Source organism: Petromyzon marinus, chromosome 62 (assembly GCF_048934315.1).
Source record: "Petromyzon marinus isolate PM22_M1 ecotype Great Lakes invasive population chromosome 62, UKy_Petmar_22M1.pri1.0, whole genome shotgun sequence".
NCBI lineage: Eukaryota > Metazoa > Chordata > Hyperoartia > Petromyzontiformes > Petromyzontidae > Petromyzon > Petromyzon marinus.
The window spans coordinates 5,151,838-5,172,840 of NC_133728.1; the positions used below are offsets into that span (position 1 = coordinate 5,151,838).

Genomic DNA, 21,003 nt, shown 5'->3' on the forward strand with positions numbered 1-21,003 from the left:
GTACTCTGGGCTATAGACAGGGTGTGTGTGTGTGTACTCTGGGCTATAGGCAGGACGTGTGTGTGTGTGTGTACTCTGGGCTATAGGCAGGACGTGTGTGTGTGTGTGTGTACTCTGGGCTATAGACAGGACTTGTGTGTGTGTGTGTGTGTACTCTGGGCTATAGACAGGACTTGTGTGTGTGTGTACTCTGGGCTATAGACAGGACTTGTGTGTGTGTGTGTGTACTCTGGGCTGCAGACAGGACTTGTGTGTGTGTGTACTCTGGGCTGCAGACAGGACTTGTGTGTGTGTGTGTACTCTGGGAGAGGGGAGGAAGCAATGGGAGATGAGGGGGGAGGAGGGGGAGTACACAGGTGAACTTTATATTTATTTTGCCTTTTTATCGACGTCAATAAAAGTTGTTTCCCAATCCCACCGCGGTTTCGTTTCCGATACAAACACACAAACACCCCAACACACACACACCCCAACACACACACACCCCAACACACACACACACCCCAACACACACACACCTCAACACACACGCACCCCAACACACACGCACCCCAACATACACACACACCCCAACACACACACACCTCAACACACACGCACCCCAACACACACGCACCCCAACATACACGCACCCCAACATACACACACACCCCAACATACACACACACACCCCACCACACCACCACATCACACCACACCCCAACGTACACACCACCTAATACACATACCCCAACATACACACACCCCAACATACACACACACACCCTAATACACACTCCAATACACCCCAATATACACACCCCAAGACACACACCCCAACATACACCACCCAATACACACACCCCAACATACACCCAAACATACACACCCCAACATACACCACCCAATACACACACCCCAACATGCACCACCCAATACACACACCCCAACATACACCACCCAATACACACACCCCAATACACACACCCCAACATACACACCCCAATATACACATACCAACATACACACACCACACCCCAACATACACACACCCGAATACACACCCCAATACACACCTCAACATACACCCCAACACACACCACCCAATACACACACCCCAATATACACACCCCAATATACACCCCCCCCATACACCACCCAATATACACCCCCCCATATACACACCCCAACATACACATACCCCAACATACACACCCCAATACACACACCCCAATATACACCCCAACATACACCACCCAATACACACACCCAATACATACCCCAATACACCACCCCAATACACCACCCCAATACACACCCAATACACACCCCCCAATACACCCCCCCCCCAATATACACCCCAATATACACACCCCCAGTACACACTCCAATATACACCCCAATATACACTCCCCCAATACACACCGCCAATATACACCCCAATATACACCCCAATATACTCCCCAATACACACTCCAATACACACCCCAATACACACCCCAATATACACCCCAAAATACACCCCATTATACACCCCGAAAATACACCCCAATATATACATACACACGCCAGTCGTTTATCCCGTGTTGAGTTTTGACAATAATAATAATAATAGCTCTTGACCGGCTGGTAACTAACCAACAACTCACGACTAGCTCGTCTAATCAATTCCACGATCGCCTGCAGTCGTGACGAGACGAGAAATTAAGAAGACAACCCTGTCCCAGGGACTGACTTTGCGACGTTGGGGAAATACTCAAAATAAAATACAACGGAAATTTTGCTTTTCGTAAACTGACAACCACCAACATACCACACTCGCCCCTCACGTTCGCTCGCTCATTCATCGAATGTCGTTCGCTCATTCATTCAATGTCGTTCGCTCATTCATCGAATGTCGTTCGCTCATTCATTCAATGTCGTTGACTCATTCATCGAATGTCGTTCGCTCATTCATCGAATGTCGCTCGCTCATTCATCGAATGTCGTTTGCTCATTCATTCAATGTCGTTGACTCATTCATCGAATGTCATTCACTCATTCAATGTCGTTCGCTCATTCATCAAATGTCGTTGACTCATTCATCGAATGTCATTCACTCATTCATTCAATGTTGTTCGCTCATTCATCGAATGTCATTCGCTCATTCATCGAATGTCGTTCACTCATTCATTCAATGTCGTTCGCTCATTCATCGAATGTCATTCACTCATTCATTCAATGTCGTTCGCTCATTCATCGAATGTCGTTCGCTCATTCATTCAATGTCGTTCGCTCATTCATCGAATGTCATTCGCTCATTCATCGAATGTCGTTCACTCATTCATCGAATGTCATTCGCTCATTCATAGAATGTCGTTCACTCATTCATTCAATGTCGTTCGCTCATTCATCGAATGTCATTCACTCATTCATTCAATGTCGTTCGCTCATTCATCGAATGTCGTTCGCTCATTCATTCAATGTCGTTCGCTCATTCATCGAATGTCATTCGCTCATTCATCGAATGTCGTTCACTCATTCATCGAATGTCATTCACTCATTCATCGAATGTCGTTCACTCATTCATTCAATGTCGTTCGCTCATTCATCGAATGTCGTTCGCTCATTTATCGAATGTCGTTCGCTCATTTATCGAATGTCGTTTGCTCATTCATTCATTCAATGTCGTTGACTCATTCGAATGTCGTTTGCTCATTCATTCAATGTCGTTCGCTCATTCATCGAATGTCATTCGCTCATTCATCAAATGTCGTTTGCTCATTCATCGAATGTCGTTGACTCATTCATCGAATCTCGTTCGCTCATTCATTCAATGTCGTTCGCTCATTCATTCAATGCCGCTGGCTCATTCATCAAATATCATTCATTCATCTAATGCCATTCACTCATTCGTTGAATGTCGTTCACTAACTAAAGCCAAACTCCTACCCTGAGTTGTCGCGTCTGAAGCGACACAGGCACCTGGGGCAGAGCTGTGAAGACAGCTAAGGTAGCAGAGGTGGGGGGGGGGGTCCTCGTTCTCCTGGTGTCCACCAAGTGATGTCCACCAAGTGATGTCCACCAAGTGATGTCCACCATCCCGTCGTGTCCACCAAACCCCCCACACTTTGGGCTTCACCAAGACCCTGAAGTCCACCAGACCCTTCCCCGGTGCCGTCCAAATTGTGTAGTCCTCCAGACTCTCATGAAGTCCACCAGGACCCGCGTGCTCCACCAGACCCTCAAGTCCACCAGACCCCGGCGGTTTCCATCGGACCCAGCAGCAGCAGCAGCAGTGTCCACCACCGGACCTGCAGCGTTGTCCACCACCAGATCCAGGCAACGTCCACCACCAGGCCCAGAAATTGTCCACCACCAGGCCCAGAAATTGTCCACCGGGTCCCTGGCATTGTCCACCAGTGGAGCCGCGGCATTGTTCACCACGAGACCCAGGCAGCGTCCACCACCACACCCAGACAAATGTCCACCACCGGATCCCTGGCGTCGTCCACCGGAAGGGCCAGGCAGCGTCCACCACCACCACCACACCCAGACAAATGTCCACCACCGGATCCCTGTCGTCGTCCATCGGCGGACCCAGGCAGCGTCCACCACCACCACCACCAGCACCACCAGCACCACCACCACCACCACCACACCCAAACAAATGTCCACCACTCGATCCCTGGCGTCCACCGGCAGGGCCAGGCAGCGAGCACCACCACCACCACCAGCACCACCACCACCACCACACCCAAACAAATGTCCACCACCGGACCCCTGCCGTGGTCCACGGGCGGCGGGGAGGGCGCTACGAGTCTGGCGTGCCGATGTCGACGGTGATGTTGGTGTAGAGCTCCTCGTGCGACTTGTGCAACAGGGTGTACGAGCACGAGTTGAGGCCATCGAGGGGCAGCAGGCGAGCCGAGTCACGAAGCAGCTTCATCCTGGACAACCCGGGGTAGGTAGGCGGGGCGGGGGAGAGATGTGGTGAGCACGAGGCGAGGGGAGAGGGACAGAGACACCGGGAATCGTGGAGACGGGGACGCACACGGGGGAGACGCAAGGGGACACTACACGCGGATTTCACACGTGGACACACACACGTGGACACACACACACACACGTGGACACACACACGTGGACACACACACACACACACGTGGACACACACGTGGACACACACACGTGGACACACACACACACACGTGGACACACACACACACGTGGACACACACACACACGTGGACACACACACGTGAACACACACACGTGGACACACACACACGTGGACACACACACACACACGTGAACACACACGTGGACACACACACACACACACGTGAACACACACACACGTGGACACACACACACGTGGACACACACACGTGGACACACACACACACGTGGACACACACACATACACGTGGACACACACACACACGTGAACACACACACACACACGTGGACACACACACGTGGACACACACACACACGTGGACAAACACACACACGTGGACACACACACACACGTGGACAAACACACACACACACGTGGACACACACACGTGAACACACACACACACGTGGACACACACACACGTGAACACATACACACACACGTGGACACACACACACGTGGACACACACACGTGGACACACACACGTGGACACACACACGTGGACACACACACACACGTGAACACAAACACACACACGTGGACAAAAGCACAACGCGCTGACTCTGAGGAATTCTCATCGCGCCCTTTTGCCCCGGGGCAGGGAGTGCAGGGTTCACCACCCTGCTGGGGTCGCGGGGTGTGCGGGTTACCGGGTGGGTGAGTGGGTGGGTGAGTGGGTGAGTGGGTGGGCGGGTGAGTGGGTGGGCGGGTGGGTGGGTGAGTGGGTGGGTGGGTAGGTGGGTGGGTGAGTGGGTGGGTCGGTGAGTAGTTGAGTGAGTGGGTGGGTGGGTGGGTGAGTGGGTGGGTGGGTAGGTGGGTGGGTGGGTGGGTGAGTGGGTGGGTGAGTGAGTGAGTGGGTGAGTGGGTGGGTGAGTGGGTGAGTGGGTGAGTGGGTGGGTGAGTGGGTGAGTAGTTGAGTGAGTGGGTGAGTGAGTAGTTGAGTGAGTGGGTGGGTGGGTGAGTGGGTGGGTGGGTGAGTGGGTGGGTGAGTGAGTGAGTAGTTGAGTGAGTGGGTGAGTGAGTAGTTGAGTGAGTGGGTGAGTGGGTGGGTGGGTGAGTGGGTGGGTGAGTGGGTGAGTGGGTGGGTGGGTGAGTGGGTGAGTGAGTGAGTGAGTGGGTGGGTAGTGGGTGAGTTAGTGAGTGGGTGAGTGGTTGAGTGGGTGAGTAGGTGAGTGAGCAGTTGAGTGAGTGGGTCGGTGGGTGGGTGAGTGAGTGTGTGAGTGGGTGGGTGAGTAGGCGAGTGAGTGGGTGGGTGGGTGAGTGAGTGGGTGATTGAGTAGGCGGGTGAGTGGGTGGATGAGCGGGCGAGCGGGTGAGTGGGCGAGTGCGCGGCTGGGTGAGCGAGTGTGTGAGTGGGTTGGTGAGTGGGTTGGTGAGCGGGTGAGTGGCCGTGCGTGCTGCCTGCACCAGACGCTGTGTAAACCACCGTGGGTGCGCCATGCAAGCCGCAAGCAAACAGATAACGTGGTGGTCCGGTGAGTGTGTGGGTGGGTGAGCGAGTGGGTGAGCGGGTGGGTGAGTGAGTGGGTGGGTGGGTGGGTGAGTGGGTGAGTGAGTGAGTGGGTGGGTGAGTGAGTGGGTGAGTGAGTGAGTGGGTGAGTGGGCGAGTGGGCGAGCGGGTGGGTGGGCGAGTGAGTGAGTGGGTGGGTGAGTGGGTGAGTGAGTGGGTGAGTGAGTGGGTGAGTGAGTGGGTGGGTGAGTGAGTGGGTGGGTGAGTGAGTGGGTGAGTGAGTGAGTGGGTGAGTGAGTGGGTGGGTGAGTGTGTGGGTGGGTGAGTGTGTGGGTGGGTGAGCGAGTGGGTGAGTGAGTGGATGGGTGAGCGGATGGGTGAGTGTGTGGGTGGGTGAGTGAGTGAGTGAGTGGGTGGATGGGTGAGCGGGTGGGTGAGCGGGTGGGTGAGCGGGTGGGTGAGCGGGTGGGTGGGCGAGTGAGTGGGTGAGTGGATGAGTGAGTGAGCGGGTAGGTGGGCGAGTGAGTGAGTGAGTGGGTGAGTGAGTGAGTAGTTGAGTGAGTGGGTGAGTGGGTGGGTGGGTAGGCGAGTGGGTGGGCGAGTGGGTGAGTGGGTGGGTGGGTGAGCGGGTGAGTGGGCGAGTGAGTGAGTGAGTGGATGAGTGAGTGAGCGGGTAGGTGGGCGAGTGAGTGAGTGGATGAGTGAGTGAGCGGGTAGGTGGGTGAGTAAGTGAGCGGATGAGTGGGCGAGTGAGTGAGCGGATGAGTGGGCGAGTGAGTGAGTGAGCGGTAAAAGTCTCTGTGTGAGTCTATGAGTCTCTGTGTGAGTCTCTGTGTGAGTCTATGAGTCTCTGTGTGAGTCTATGGTTGTGTGAGTCTACAGTGAGGGAAAAAAGTATTTGATCCCCTGCTGATTTTGTACGTTTGCCCACTGACAAAGAAATGATCAGTCTATAATTTTAATGGTAGGTTTATTTGAACAGTGAGTGACAGAATAACAACAACAAAATCCAGAAAAACGTCAAAAATGTTATAAATTGATTTGCTTTTTAATGAGGGAAATAAGTATTTGACCCCCTCTCAATCAGAAAGATTTCTGGCTCCCAGGTGTCTTTTATACAGGTAACGAGCTGAGATTAGGAGCACACTCTTAAAGGGAGTGCTCCTAATCTCAGCTTGTTACCTGTATAAAAGACACCTGTCCACAGAAGCAATCAATCAGATTCCAAACTCTCCACCATGGCCAAGACCACAAAGCTCTCCAAGGATGTCAGGGACATGATTGTAGACCTACACAAGGCTGGAATGGGCTACAAGACCATTGCCAAGCAGCTTGGTGAGAAGGTGACAACAGTTGGTGCGATTATTCGCAAATGGAAAAAACACAAAAGTACTGTCAATCTCCCTCGGCCTGGGGCTCCATGCAAGATCTCACCTCGTGGAGTTGCAATGATCATGAGAACGGTGAGGAATCAGCCCAGGACTACACGGGAGGATCTTGTCAATGATCTCAAGGCAGCTGGGACCATAGTCACCAAGAAAACAATTGGTAACACACTACGCCGTGAAGGACTGAAATCCTGCAGCGCCCGCAAGGTCCCCCTGCTCAAGAAAGCACATATACATGCCTGTCTGAAGTTTGCCAATGAACATCTGAATGATTCAGAGGACAACTGGGTGAAAGTGTTGTGGTCAGATGAGACCAAAATGGAGCTCTTTGGCATCAACTCAACTCGCCGTGTTTGGAGGAGGAGGAATGCTGCCTATGACCCCAAGAACACCATCCCCACCATCAAACATGGAGGTGGAAACATTATGCTTTGGGGGTGTTTTTCTTGCAAGGGGACAGGACAACTTCACTGCATCAAAGGGACGATGGACAAGGCCATGTACCGTCAATTCTTGGGTGAGAACCTCCTTCCCTCAGCCAGGGCATTGAAAATGGGTCGTGGATGGGTATTCCAGCATGACAATGACCCAAAACACACGGCCAAGGCAACAAAGGAGTGGCTCAAGAAGAAGCACATTAAGGTCCTGGAGTGGCCTAGCCAGTCTCCAGACCTTAATCCCATAGAAAATCTGTGGAGGGAGCTGAAGGTTCGAGTTGCCAAACGTCAGCCTCTAAACCTTAATGACTTGGAGAAGATCTGCAAAGAGGAGTGGGACAAAATCCCTCCTGAGATGTGTGAAAACCTGGTGGCCAACTACAAGAAACGTCTGACCTCTGTGATTGCCAACAAGGGTTTTGCCACCAAGTACTAACTCATGTTTTGCAGAGGGGGTCAAATACTTATTTCCCTCATTAAAATGCAAATCAATTTATAACATTTTTGACATGCGTTTTTCTGGATTTTGTTGTTGTTATTCTGTCTCTCACTGATCAAATAAACCTACCATTAAAATTATAGACTGATAATTTCTTTGTCAGTGGGCAAACGTACAAAATCAGCAGGGGACCAAATACTTTTTCCCTCACTGTATGAGTCTTTGTGTGAGTCTATGAGTCTATGAGACTCTGTGTGAGTCTATGAGTCTCTGTGTGAGTCTATGGCTGTGTGAGTGTGAGTCTCTGTGTGAGTATATGGGTCTCTGTGTGAGTCTATAAGCCTCTGTGTGAGTCTATGAGTCTCTGTGTGAGTCTGAGTCTCTGTGTGAATCTATGAGTATCTGTGTGAGTCTGAGTCTCTGTGTGAGTCTATGAGACTCTGTGTGAGTCAATGAGTCTCTGTGTGAGTCTCTGTGTGAGTCTATGAGTCTCTATGCGAGTCTATGGCTGTGTGAGTCTATGAGTCTCTGTGTGAGTTTATGAGTCTCTGTGTGAGTCTATGAGTCTCTGTGTGAGTCTCTATGTGAGTCTATGAGTCTCTGTGTGAGTCTATGAGTCTCTATGTGAGTCTATGAGTCTCTGTGTGAGTCTATGAGTCTCTGTGTGAGTCGATGTGTAAGTCTATGAGTCTCTGTGTGAGTCTCTGTGTGAGTCTATGAGTCTCTGTGCGAGTCTATGGCTGTGTGAGTCTGAGTCTCTGTGTGAGTCTATGAGTCTCTGTGTGAGTCAGAGTCTCTGTGTGAGTCTGAGTCTCTGTGTGAATCTATGAGTATCTGTGTGAGTCTGAGTCTCTGTGTGAGTCTATGAGTCTCTTTGTGAGTCTATGAGTCTCTGTGTGAGTCTATGTGTCACTGTGTGAGTGTCTGTGTGAGTCTATGAGTCTCTATGCGAGTCTATGGCTGTGTGAGTCTATGAGTCTCTGTGTAAGTTTATGAGTCTCTGTGTGAGTCTCTATGTGAGTCTATGAGTTTCTGTGTGAGTCTATGAGTCTCTATGTGAGTCTGAGTCTCTATGTGAGTCTATGAATCTCTGTGTGAGTCTATGAGTCTCTATGTGAGTCTATGAGTCGCTGTGTGAGTCGATGTGTAAGTCTATGAGTCTCTGTGTGAGTCTCTGTGTGAGTCTATGAGTCTCTGTGCGAGTCTATGGCTGTGTGAGTCTGAGTCTCTGTGTGAGTATATGAGTCTCTGTGTGAGTCTATGGCTGTGTGAGTCTAAGAGGCTCTGTGTGAGTCTCTGTGGTGTGAGTCTATGAGTCTGTGTGTGAGTCTATGAGTCTCTGTGTGAGTCTCTGTGTGAGTCTATGAGTCTCTGTGTGAGTCTATGAGTCTCTGTGTGAGTCTATGGCCCTCTGTGTGAGTCTATGAGTCTCTGTGTGAGTCGATGAGTCTCTGTGTGAGACTCTGTGTGAGTCTACGAGTCTCTGTGTGAGTCTCTGTGGTGTGAGTCTATGAGTCTCTGTGTGAGTCTATGAGTCTCTGTGCGAGTATATGGCTGTGTGAGTCTGAGTCTCTGTGTGAGTCTGAGTCTCTGTGTGAATCTATGAGTATCTGTGTGAGTCTGAGTCTCTGTGTGAGTCTATGAGTCTCTTTGTGAGTCTATGAGTCTCTGTGTGAGTCTATGTGTCTCTGTGTGAGTCTATGAGTCTCTATGCGAGTCTATGGCTGTGTGAGTCTATGAGTCTCTGTGTGAGTTTATGAGTATCTGTGTGAGTCTATGAGTCTCTGTGTGAGGCTCTATGTGAGTCTATGAGTCTCTATGTGAGTCTATGAGCCTCTATGTGAGTCTATGAGACTCTATGTGAGTCTATGAATCTCTGTGTGAGTCTATGAGTCTCTGTGTGAGTCTATGAGTCTCTGTGTGAGTCTACGAGTCTTCTTGTGAGTCTATGAGTCTCTGTGTGAGTGTATGAGTCTCTATGCGAGTCTATGGCTGTGTGAGTCTACAGTGAGGGAAAAAAGTATTTGATCCCCTGCTGATTTTGTACGTTTGCCCACTGACAAAGAAATGATCAGTCTATAATTTTAATGGTAGGTTTATTTGAACAGTGAGTGACAGAATAACAACAACAAAATCCAGAAAAACGTCAAAAATGTTATAAATTGATTTGCTTTTTAATGAGGGAAATAAGTATTTGACCCCCTCTCAATCAGAAAGATTTCTGGCTCCCAGGTGTCTTTTATACAGGTAACGAGCTGAGATTAGGAGCACACTCTTAAAGGGAGTGCTCCTAATCTCAGCTTGTTACCTGTATAAAAGACACCTGTCCACAGAAGCAATCAATCAGATTCCAAACTCTCCACCATGGCCAAGACCACAAAGCTCTCCAAGGATGTCAGGGACATGATTGTAGACCTACACAAGGCTGGAATGGGCTACAAGACCATTGCCAAGCAGCTTGGTGAGAAGGTGACAACAGTTGGTGCGATTATTCGCAAATGGAAAAAACACAAAAGTACTGTCAATCTCCCTCGGCCTGGGGCTCCATGCAAGATCTCACCTCGTGGAGTTGCAATGATCATGAGAACGGTGAGGAATCAGCCCAGGACTACACGGGAGGATCTTGTCAATGATCTCAAGGCAGCTGGGACCATAGTCACCAAGAAAACAATTGGTAACACACTACGCCGTGAAGGACTGAAATCCTGCAGCGCCCGCAAGGTCCCCCTGCTCAAGAAAGCACATATACATGCCTGTCTGAAGTTTGCCAATGAACATCTGAATGATTCAGAGGACAACTGGGTGAAAGTGTTGTGGTCAGATGAGACCAAAATGGAGCTCTTTGGCATCAACTCAACTCGCCGTGTTTGGAGGAGGAGGAATGCTGCCTATGACCCCAAGAACACCATCCCCACCATCAAACATGGAGGTGGAAACATTATGCTTTGGGGGTGTTTTTCTTGCAAGGGGACAGGACAACTTCACTGCATCAAAGGGACGATGGACAAGGCCATGTACCGTCAATTCTTGGGTGAGAACCTCCTTCCCTCAGCCAGGGCATTGAAAATGGGTCGTGGATGGGTATTCCAGCATGACAATGACCCAAAACACACGGCCAAGGCAACAAAGGAGTGGCTCAAGAAGAAGCACATTAAGGTCCTGGAGTGGCCTAGCCAGTCTCCAGACCTTAATCCCATAGAAAATCTGTGGAGGGAGCTGAAGGTTCGAGTTGCCAAACGTCAGCCTCTAAACCTTAATGACTTGGAGAAGATCTGCAAAGAGGAGTGGGACAAAATCCCTCCTGAGATGTGTGAAAACCTGGTGGCCAACTACAAGAAACGTCTGACCTCTGTGATTGCCAACAAGGGTTTTGCCACCAAGTACTAACTCATGTTTTGCAGAGGGGGTCAAATACTTATTTCCCTCATTAAAATGCAAATCAATTTATAACATTTTTGACATGCGTTTTTCTGGATTTTGTTGTTGTTATTCTGTCTCTCACTGATCAAATAAACCTACCATTAAAATTATAGACTGATAATTTCTTTGTCAGTGGGCAAACGTACAAAATCAGCAGGGGACCAAATACTTTTTCCCTCACTGTATGAGTCTTTGTGTGAGTCTATGAGTCTATGAGACTCTGTGTGAGTCTATGAGTCTCTGTGTGAGTCTATGGCTGTGTGAGTGTGAGTCTCTGTGTGAGTATATGGGTCTCTGTGTGAGTCTATAAGCCTCTGTGTGAGTCTATGAGTCTCTGTGTGAGTCTGAGTCTCTGTGTGAATCTATGAGTATCTGTGTGAGTCTGAGTCTCTGTGTGAGTCTATGAGACTCTGTGTGAGTCAATGAGTCTCTGTGTGAGTCTCTGTGTGAGTCTATGAGTCTCTATGCGAGTCTATGGCTGTGTGAGTCTATGAGTCTCTGTGTGAGTTTATGAGTCTCTGTGTGAGTCTATGAGTCTCTGTGTGAGTCTCTATGTGAGTCTATGAGTCTCTGTGTGAGTCTATGAGTCTCTATGTGAGTCTATGAGTCTCTGTGTGAGTCTATGAGTCTCTGTGTGAGTCGATGTGTAAGTCTATGAGTCTCTGTGTGAGTCTCTGTGTGAGTCTATGAGTCTCTGTGCGAGTCTATGGCTGTGTGAGTCTGAGTCTCTGTGTGAGTCTATGAGTCTCTGTGTGAGTCAGAGTCTCTGTGTGAGTCTGAGTCTCTGTGTGAATCTATGAGTATCTGTGTGAGTCTGAGTCTCTGTGTGAGTCTATGAGTCTCTTTGTGAGTCTATGAGTCTCTGTGTGAGTCTATGTGTCACTGTGTGAGTGTCTGTGTGAGTCTATGAGTCTCTATGCGAGTCTATGGCTGTGTGAGTCTATGAGTCTCTGTGTAAGTTTATGAGTCTCTGTGTGAGTCTCTATGTGAGTCTATGAGTTTCTGTGTGAGTCTATGAGTCTCTATGTGAGTCTGAGTCTCTATGTGAGTCTATGAATCTCTGTGTGAGTCTATGAGTCTCTATGTGAGTCTATGAGTCGCTGTGTGAGTCGATGTGTAAGTCTATGAGTCTCTGTGTGAGTCTCTGTGTGAGTCTATGAGTCTCTGTGCGAGTCTATGGCTGTGTGAGTCTGAGTCTCTGTGTGAGTATATGAGTCTCTGTGTGAGTCTATGGCTGTGTGAGTCTAAGAGGCTCTGTGTGAGTCTCTGTGGTGTGAGTCTATGAGTCTGTGTGTGAGTCTATGAGTCTCTGTGTGAGTCTCTGTGTGAGTCTATGAGTCTCTGTGTGAGTCTATGAGTCTCTGTGTGAGTCTATGGCCCTCTGTGTGAGTCTATGAGTCTCTGTGTGAGTCGATGAGTCTCTGTGTGAGACTCTGTGTGAGTCTACGAGTCTCTGTGTGAGTCTCTGTGGTGTGAGTCTATGAGTCTCTGTGTGAGTCTATGAGTCTCTGTGCGAGTATATGGCTGTGTGAGTCTGAGTCTCTGTGTGAGTCTGAGTCTCTGTGTGAATCTATGAGTATCTGTGTGAGTCTGAGTCTCTGTGTGAGTCTATGAGTCTCTTTGTGAGTCTATGAGTCTCTGTGTGAGTCTATGTGTCTCTGTGTGAGTCTATGAGTCTCTATGCGAGTCTATGGCTGTGTGAGTCTATGAGTCTCTGTGTGAGTTTATGAGTATCTGTGTGAGTCTATGAGTCTCTGTGTGAGGCTCTATGTGAGTCTATGAGTCTCTATGTGAGTCTATGAGCCTCTATGTGAGTCTATGAGACTCTATGTGAGTCTATGAATCTCTGTGTGAGTCTATGAGTCTCTGTGTGAGTCTATGAGTCTCTGTGTGAGTCTACGAGTCTTCTTGTGAGTCTATGAGTCTCTGTGTGAGTGTATGAGTCTCTATGCGAGTCTATGGCTGTGTGAGTCTATGAGTCTCTGTGTGAGTCTATGAGTCTCTGTGTGAGTCTATGAGTCTCTGTGTGAGTTTATGGCTCTGTGAGTCTATGAGTCTCTGTGTGAGTCTGAATCTCTGTGTGAGTCTATGAGTCTCTGTGTGAGTCTCTGTGTGAGTCTATGAGTCTCTGTGTGAGTCTATGAGTCTCTGTATAAGTCTATGAGTCTCTGTCTGAGTCTATGAGTCTGTGAGTCTGAGTCTCTGTGTGAGTCTAGGAGTCTCTGTGTGAGTCTATGAGTCTCTGTGTGAGTTTATGGCTGTGTGAGTCTATGAGTCTCTGTGTGAGTCTATGAGTCTCTGTTTGAGTCTGAGTCTCTGTGTGAGTCTATGAGTCTCTGTGTGAGTCTATGAGTCTCTGTGTGAGTCTCTGTGTGAGTCTATGAGTCTCTGTGTGAGTCTATGAGTCTCTGTGTGAGTCTCAGTGTGAGTCTCTGTGTGAGTCTATGCGTCTCTGTGTGAGTCTGAGCCTCTGTGTGAGTCTGAGTCTCGGTGTGAATCTATGAGTATCTGTGTGAGTCTGAGTCTCTGTGTGAGTCTATGAGTCTCTGTGTGAGTCTATGAGTCTCTGTGTGAGTCTCTGTGTGAGTCTATGAGTCTCTATGCGAGTCTATGGCTGTGTGAGTCTATGAGTCTCTGTGTGAGTTTATGAGTCTCTGTGTGAGTCTGAGTCTCTGTGTGAGTCTCTGTGTGAGTCTATGAGTCTCTGTGTGAGTCTATGAGTCTCTGTGTGAGTCTATGAGTCTCTGTGTGAGTCTCAGTGTGAGTCTCTGTGTGAGTCTATGAGTCTCTGTGTGAGTCTGAGTCTCTGTGTGAGTCTGAGTCTCGGTGTGAATCTATGAGTATCTGTGTGAGTCTATGAGTCTCTATGTGAGTCTATGAGGCTCTATGTGAGTCTATGAACCTCTGTGTGAGTCTGAGTCTCTGTGTGAATCTATGAGTATCTGTGTGAGTCTGAGTCTCTGTGTGAGTCTATGAGTCTCTTTGTGAGTCTATGAGTCTCTGTGTGAGTCTATGTGTCACTGTGTGAGTCTCTGTGTGAGTCTATGAGTCTCTATGCGAGTCTATGGCTGTGTGAGTCTATGAGTCTCTGTGTAAGTTTATGAGTATCTGTGTGAGTCTATGAGTCTCTGTGTGAGTCTCTATGTGAGTCTATGAGTTTCTGTGTGAGTCTATGAGTCTCTATGTGAGTCTGAGTCTCTATGTGAGTCTATGAATCTCTGTGTGAGTCTATAAGTCTCTGTGTGAGTCTATGAGTCGCTGTGTGAGTCGATGTGTAAGTCTATGAGTCTCTGTGTGAGTCTCTGTGTGAGTCTATGAGTCTCTGTGCGAGTCTATGGCTGTGTGAGTCTTAGTCTCTGTGTGAGTATATGAGTCTCTGTGTGAGTCTATGGCTGTGTGAATCTAAGAGTCTCTGTGTGAGTCTCTGTGGTGTGAGTCTATGAGTCTGTGTGTGAGTCTATGAGTCTCTGTGTGAGTCTCTGTGTGAGTCTATGAGTCTCTGTGTGAGTCTATGAGTCTCTGTGTGAGTCTATGGCCCTCTGTATGAGTCTATGAGTCTCTGTGTGAGTCTATGAGTCTCTGTGTGAGTCTCTGTGTGAGTCTCTGTGGTGTGAGTCTATGAGTCTCTGTGTTAGTCTCTGTGTGAGTCTACGAGGCTCTGTGTGAGTCTCTGTGGTGTGAGTCTATGAGTCTCTGTGTGAGTCTATGAGTCTCTGTGTGAGTCTATGAGTCTCTGTGTGAGTCTACGAGTCTCTGTGTGAGTCTCTGTGTGAGTCTCTGTGGTGTGAGTCTATGAGTCTCTGTGTGAGTCTATGAGTCTCTGTGTGAGTCTCTGTGTGAGTCTCTGTGTGAGTCTATGAGTCTCTGTGTGAGTCTCTGTGTGAGTCTATGAGTCTCTATGCGAGTCTATGGCTGTGTGAGTCTATGAGTCTCTGTGTGAGTTTATGAGTCTCTGTGTGAGTCTATGAGTCTCTGTGTGAGTCTCTATGTGAGTCTATGAGTCTCTGTGTGAGTCTATGAGTCTCTATGTGAGTCTATGAGTCTCTATGTGAGTCTATGAACCTCTGTGTGAGTCTGAGTCTCTGTGTGAATCTATGAGTATCTGTGTGAGTCTGAGTCTCTGTGTGAGTCTATGAGTCTCTTTGTGAGTCTATGAGTCTCTGTGTGAGTCTATGTGTCACTGTGTGAGTCTCTGTGTGAGTCTATGAGTCTCTATGCGAGTCTATGGCTGTGTGAGTCTATGAGTCTCTGTGTAAGTTTATGAGTATCTGTGTGAGTCTATGAGTCTCTGTGTGAGTCTCTATGTGAGTCTATGAGTTCCTGTGTGAGTCTATGAGTCTCTATGTGAGTCTGAGTCTCTATGTGAGTCTATAAATCTCTGTGTGAGTCTATAAGTCTCTGTGTGAGTCTATGAGTCGCTGTGTGAGTCGATGTGTAAGTCTATGAGTCTCTGTGTGAGTCTCTGTGTGAGTCTATGAGCCTCTGTGCGAGTCTATGGCTGTGTGAGTCTGAGTCTCTGTGTGAGTATATGAGTCTCTGTGTGAGTCTATGGCTGTGTGAGTCTAAGAGTCTCTGTGTGAGTCTCTGTGGTGTGAGTCTATGAGTCTGTGTGTGAGTCTATGAGTCTCTGTGTGAGTCTCTGTGTGAGTCTATGAGTCTCTGTGTGAGTCTATGAGTCTCTGTGTGAGTCTATGGCCCTCTGTGTGAGTCTATGAGTCTCTGTGTGAGTCGATGAGTCTGTGTGAGTCTCTGTGTGAGTCTCTGTGGTGTGAGTCTATGAGTCTCTGTGTTAGTCTCTGTGTGAGTCTACGAGTCTCTGTGTGAGTCTCTGTGGTGTGAGTCTATGAGTCTCTGTGTGAGTCTATGAGTCTCTGTGCGAGTATATGGCTGTGTGAGTCTGAGTCTCTGTGTGAGTCTGAGTCTCTGTGTGAATCTATGAGTATCTGTGTGAGTCTGAGTCTCTGTGTGAGTCTATGAGTCTCTTTGTGAGTCTATGAGTCTCTGTGTGAGTCTATGTGTCTCTGTGTGAGTCTATGAGTCTCTATGCGAGTCTATGGCTGTGTGAGTCTATGAGTCTCTGTGTGAGTTTATGAGTATCTGTGTGAGTCTATGAGTCTCTGTGTGAGTCGCTATGTGAGTCTATGAGTCTCTGTGTGAGTCTATGAGTCTCTATGTGCGTCTGAGTCTCTATGTGAGTCTATGAATCTCTGTGTGAGTCTATGAGTCTCTGTGTGAGTCTATGAGTTTCTGTGTGAGTCGATGTGTAAGTCTATGAGTCTCTGTGTGAGTCTCTGTGTGAGTCTATGAGTCTCTGTGCGAGTCTATGGCTGTGTGAGTCTGAGTCTCTGTGTGAGTATATGAGTCTCTGTGTGAGTCTATGGCTGTGGGAGTCTAAGAGTCTCTGTGTGAGTCTCTGTGGTGTGAGTCTATGAGTCTGTGTGTGAGTCTATGAGTCTCTGTGTGAGTCTCTGTGTGAGTCTATGAGTCTCTGTGTGAGTCTATTGCTCTCTGTGTGAGTCTATGAGTCTCTGTGTGAGTCTATGAGTCTCTGTGTGAGTCTCTGTGTGAGTCTCTGTGGTGTGAGTCTATGAGTCTCTGTGTGAGTCTCTGTGTGAGTCTACGAGGCTCTGTGTGAGTCTCTGTGGTGTGAGTCTATGAGTCTCTGTGTGAGTCTATGAGTCTCTGTGTGAGTCTATGAGTCTCTGTGTGAGTCTACGAGTCTCTGTGTGAGTCTCTGTGTGAGTCTCTGTGGTGTGAGTCTATGAGTCTGTGTGTGAGTCTATGAGTCTCTGTGTGAGTCTCTGTGTGAGTCTATGAGTCTCTGTGTGAGTCTATGAGTCTCTGTGTGAGTCTATGAGTCTCTGTGTGAGTCTATGGCCCTCTGTATGAGTCTATGAGTCTCTGTGTGAGTCTATGAGTCTCTGTGTGAGTCTCTGTGTGAGTCTCTGTGGTGTGAGTCTATGAGTCTCTGTGTTAGTCTCTGTGTGAGTCTACGAGGCTCTGTGTGAGTCTCTGTGGTGTGAGTCTATGAGTCTCTGTGTGAGTCTATGAGTCTCTGTGTGAGTCTATGAGTCTCTGTGTGAGTCTACGAGTCTCTGTGTGAGTCTCTGTGTGAGTCTCTGTGGTGTGAGTCTATGAGTCTCTGTGTGAGTCTATGAGTCTCTGTGTGAGTCTCTGTGTGAGTCTCTGTGTGAGTCTATGAGTCTCTGTGTGAGTCTCTGTGTGAGTCTATGAGTCTCTATGCGAGTCTATGGCTGTGTGAGTCTATGAGTCTCTGTGTGAGTTTATGAGTCTCTGTGTGAGTCTATGAGTCTCTGTGTGAGTCTCTATGTGAGTCTATGAGTCTCTGTGTGAGTCTATGAGTCTCTATGTGAGTCTATGAGTCTCTATGTGAGTCTATGAACCTCTGTGTGAGTCTGAGTCTCTGTGTGAATCTATGAGTATCTGTGTGAGTCTGAGTCTCTGTGTGAGTCTATGAGTCTCTTTGTGAGTCTATGAGTCTCTGTGTGAGTCTATGTGTCACTGTGTGAGTCTCTGTGTGAGTCTATGAGTCTCTATGCGAGTCTATGGCTGTGTGAGTCTATGAGTCTCTGTGTAAGTTTATGAGTATCTGTGTGAGTCTATGAGTCTCTGTGTGAGTCTCTATGTGAGTCTATGAGTTTCTGTGTGAGTCTATGAGTCTCTATGTGAGTCTGAGTCTCTATGTGAGTCTATAAATCTCTGTGTGAGTCTATAAGTCTCTGTGTGAGTCTATGAGTCGCTGTGTGAGTCGATGTGTAAGTCTATGAGTCTCTGTGTGAGTCTCTGTGTGAGTCTATGAGCCTCTGTGCGAGTCTATGGCTGTGTGAGTCTGAGTCTCTGTGTGAGTATATGAGTCTCTGTGTGAGTCTATGGCTGTGTGAGTCTAAGAGTCTCTGTGTGAGTCTCTGTGGTGTGAGTCTATGAGTCTGTGTGTGAGTCTATGAGTCTCTGTGTGAGTCTCTGTGTGAGTCTATGAGTCTCTGTGTGAGTCTATGAGTCTCTGTGTGAGTCTATGGCCCTCTGTGTGAGTCTATGAGTCTCTGTGTGAGTCGATGAGTCTGTGTGAGTCTCTGTGTGAGTCTCTGTGGTGTGAGTCTATGAGTCTCTGTGTTAGTCTCTGTGTGAGTCTAAGAGTCTCTGTGTGAGTCTCTGTGGTGTGAGTCTATGAGTCTCTGTGTGAGTCTATGAGTCTCTGTGCGAGTATATGGCTGTGTGAGTCTGAGTCTCTGTGTGAGTCTGAGTCTCTGTGTGAATCTATGAGTATCTGTGTGAGTCTGAGTCTCTGTGTGAGTCTATGAGTCTCTTTGTGAGTCTATGAGTCTCTGTGTGAGTCTATGTGTCTCTGTGTGAGTCTATGAGTCTCTATGCGAGTCTATGGCTGTGTGAGTCTATGAGTCTCTGTGTGAGTTTATGAGTATCTGTGTGAGTCTATGAGTCTCTGTGTGAGTCGCTATGTGAGTCTATGAGTCTCTGTGTGAGTCTATGAGTCTCTATGTGAGTCTGAGTCTCTATGTGAGTCTATGAATCTCTGTGTGAGTCTATGAGTCTCTGTGTGAGTCTATGAGTTTCTGTGTGAGTCGATGTGTAAGTCTATGAGTCTCTGTGTGAGTCTCTGTGTGAGTCTATGAGTCTCTGTGCGAGTCTATGGCTGTGTGAGTCTGAGTCTCTGTGTGAGTATATGAGTCTCTGTGTGAGTCTATGGCTGTGTGAGTCTAAGAGTCTCTGTGTGAGTCTCTGTGGTGTGAGTCTATGAGTCTGTGTGTGAGTCTATGAGTCTCTGTGTGAGTCTCTGTGTGAGTCTATGAGTCTCTGTGTGAGTCTATTGCTCTCTGTGTGAGTCTATGAGTCTCTGTGTGAGTCTATGAGTCTCTGTGTGAGTCTCTGTGTGAGTCTCTGTGGTGTGAGTCTATGAGTCTCTGTGTGAGTCTCTGTGTGAGTCTACGAGGCTCTGTGTGAGTCTCTGTGGTGTGAGTCTATGAGTCTCTGTGTGAGTCTATGAGTCTCTGTGTGAGTCTATGAGTCTCTGCGTGAGTCTACGAGTCTCTGTGTGAGTCTCTGTGTGAGTCTCTGTGGTGTGAGTCTATGAGTCTCTGTGGTGTGAGTCTACGAGTCTCAGTGTGAGTCTATGAGTCTCTGTGTGAGTCTCTGTGGTGTGAGTCTCTGTGGTGTGAGTCTCTGTGGTGTGAGTCTATGAGTCTCTGTGGTGTGAGTCTATGAGTCTCTGTGGTGTGAGTCTACGAGTCTCAGTGTGAGTCTATGAGTCTCTGTGGTGTGAGTCTCTGTGGTGTAATTCTCTGTGGTGTGAGTCTCTGTGGTGTGAGTCTATGAGTCTCTCTGTGTGAGTCTATGAGTCTCTGTGGTGTGAGTCTCTGTGTGAGTCTCTGTGGTGTGAGTCTATGAGTCTCTGTGTGAGTCTATGAGTCTCTGTGTGAGTCTCTGTGGTGTGAGTCTATGGCTCTCTGTGTGAGTCTCTGTGTGAGTCTCTGTGTGAGTCTATGAGTCTCTGTGTGAGTCTATGAGTCTCTGTGGTGTGAGTCTATGAGTCTCAGTGTGAGTCTCTGTGGTGTGAGTCTATGAGTCTCTGTGTGAGTCTATGAGTCTCTGTGTGAGTTTCTGTGGTGTGATTCTATGAGTCTATGAGTCTATGAGTCTCTGTGGTGTGAGTCTCTGTGGTGTGAGTCTCTGTGGTGTGAGTCTATGAGTCTCTGTGTGAGTCTCTGTGGTGTGAGTCTATGAGTCTCTGTGGTGTGAGTCTCTGTGGTGTGAGTCTCTGTGGTGTGAGTCTATGAGTCTCTGTGTGAGTCTCTGTGGTGTGAGTCTATGAGTCTCTGTGGTGTGAGTCTCTGTGGTGTGAGTCTATGAGTCTCTGTGTGAGTCTCTGTGGTGTGAGTCTCTGTGGTGTGAGTCTATGAGTCTATGAGTCTCTGTGGTGTGAGTCTATGAGTCTCTGTGTGAGTCTATGAGTCTCTGTGTGAGTCTCTGTGGTGTGATTCTATGAGTCTATGAGTCTCTGTGGTGTGAGTCTCTGTGGTGTGAGTCTCTGTGGTGTGAGTCTATGAGTCTCTGTGTGAGTCTCTGTGGTGTGAGTCTATGAGTCTCTGTGGTGTGAGTCTCTGTGGTGTGAGTCTCTGTGGTGTGAGTCTATGAGTCTCTGTGTGAGTCTCTGTGGTGTGAGTCTATGAGTCTCTGTGGTGTGAGTCTCTGTGGTGTGAGTCTATGAGTCTCTGTGTGAGTCTCTGTGGTGTGAGTCTCTGTGGTGTGAGTCTATGAGTCTCTGTATGAGTCTCTGTGGTGTGAGTCTCTGTGGTGTGAGTCTATGAATCTCTGTGTGAGTCTCTGTGTGAGTTTCTGTGGTGTGAGTCTATGAGTCTCTGTGTGAGTCTCTGTGTGAGTCTACGAGTCTCTGTATAAGTCTATGAGTCTATGAGTCTCTGTGGTGTGAGTCTATGAGTCTCTGTGGTGTGAGTCTCTGTGGTGTGAGTCTATGAGTCTCTGTGTGAGTCTCTGTGGTGTGAGTCTATGAGTCTCTGTGGTGTGAGTCTCTGTGGTGTGAGTCTATGAGTCTCTGTGTGAGTCTCTGTGGTGTGAGTCTCTGTGGTGTGAGTCTATGAGTCTATGAGTCTCTGTGGTGTGAGTCTATGAGTCTCTGTGGTGTGAGTCTCTGTGGTGTGAGTCTCTGTGGTGTGAGTCTATGAGTCTCTGTGTG

The 21,003-nt window shown here is 48.3% G+C and overlaps 1 protein-coding gene and 1 long non-coding RNA gene across 2 annotated transcripts in view; one reads left to right on the forward strand and one right to left on the reverse strand.

Annotated features, from left to right (window-relative positions):
- The window catches only part of LOC142906287 (uncharacterized), an 85,748-nt gene that overhangs the window by 8,375 nt on the left and 56,370 nt on the right, over nucleotides 1-21,003 (forward strand). The window lies entirely within an intron of this gene.
- Nucleotides 1,543-21,003, reverse strand: part of LOC142906286 (beta-1,4-galactosyltransferase 4-like) — a 25,951-nt gene continuing 6,490 nt past the window's right edge. Inside the window, exon 3 of the mRNA XM_076053817.1 lies at nucleotides 1,543-3,908. Within this exon, the coding sequence (XP_075909932.1) occupies nucleotides 3,773-3,908 (136 nt within the window). The 3' untranslated portion in view covers nucleotides 1,543-3,772. The remainder of the gene's footprint in view (nucleotides 3,909-21,003) is intronic.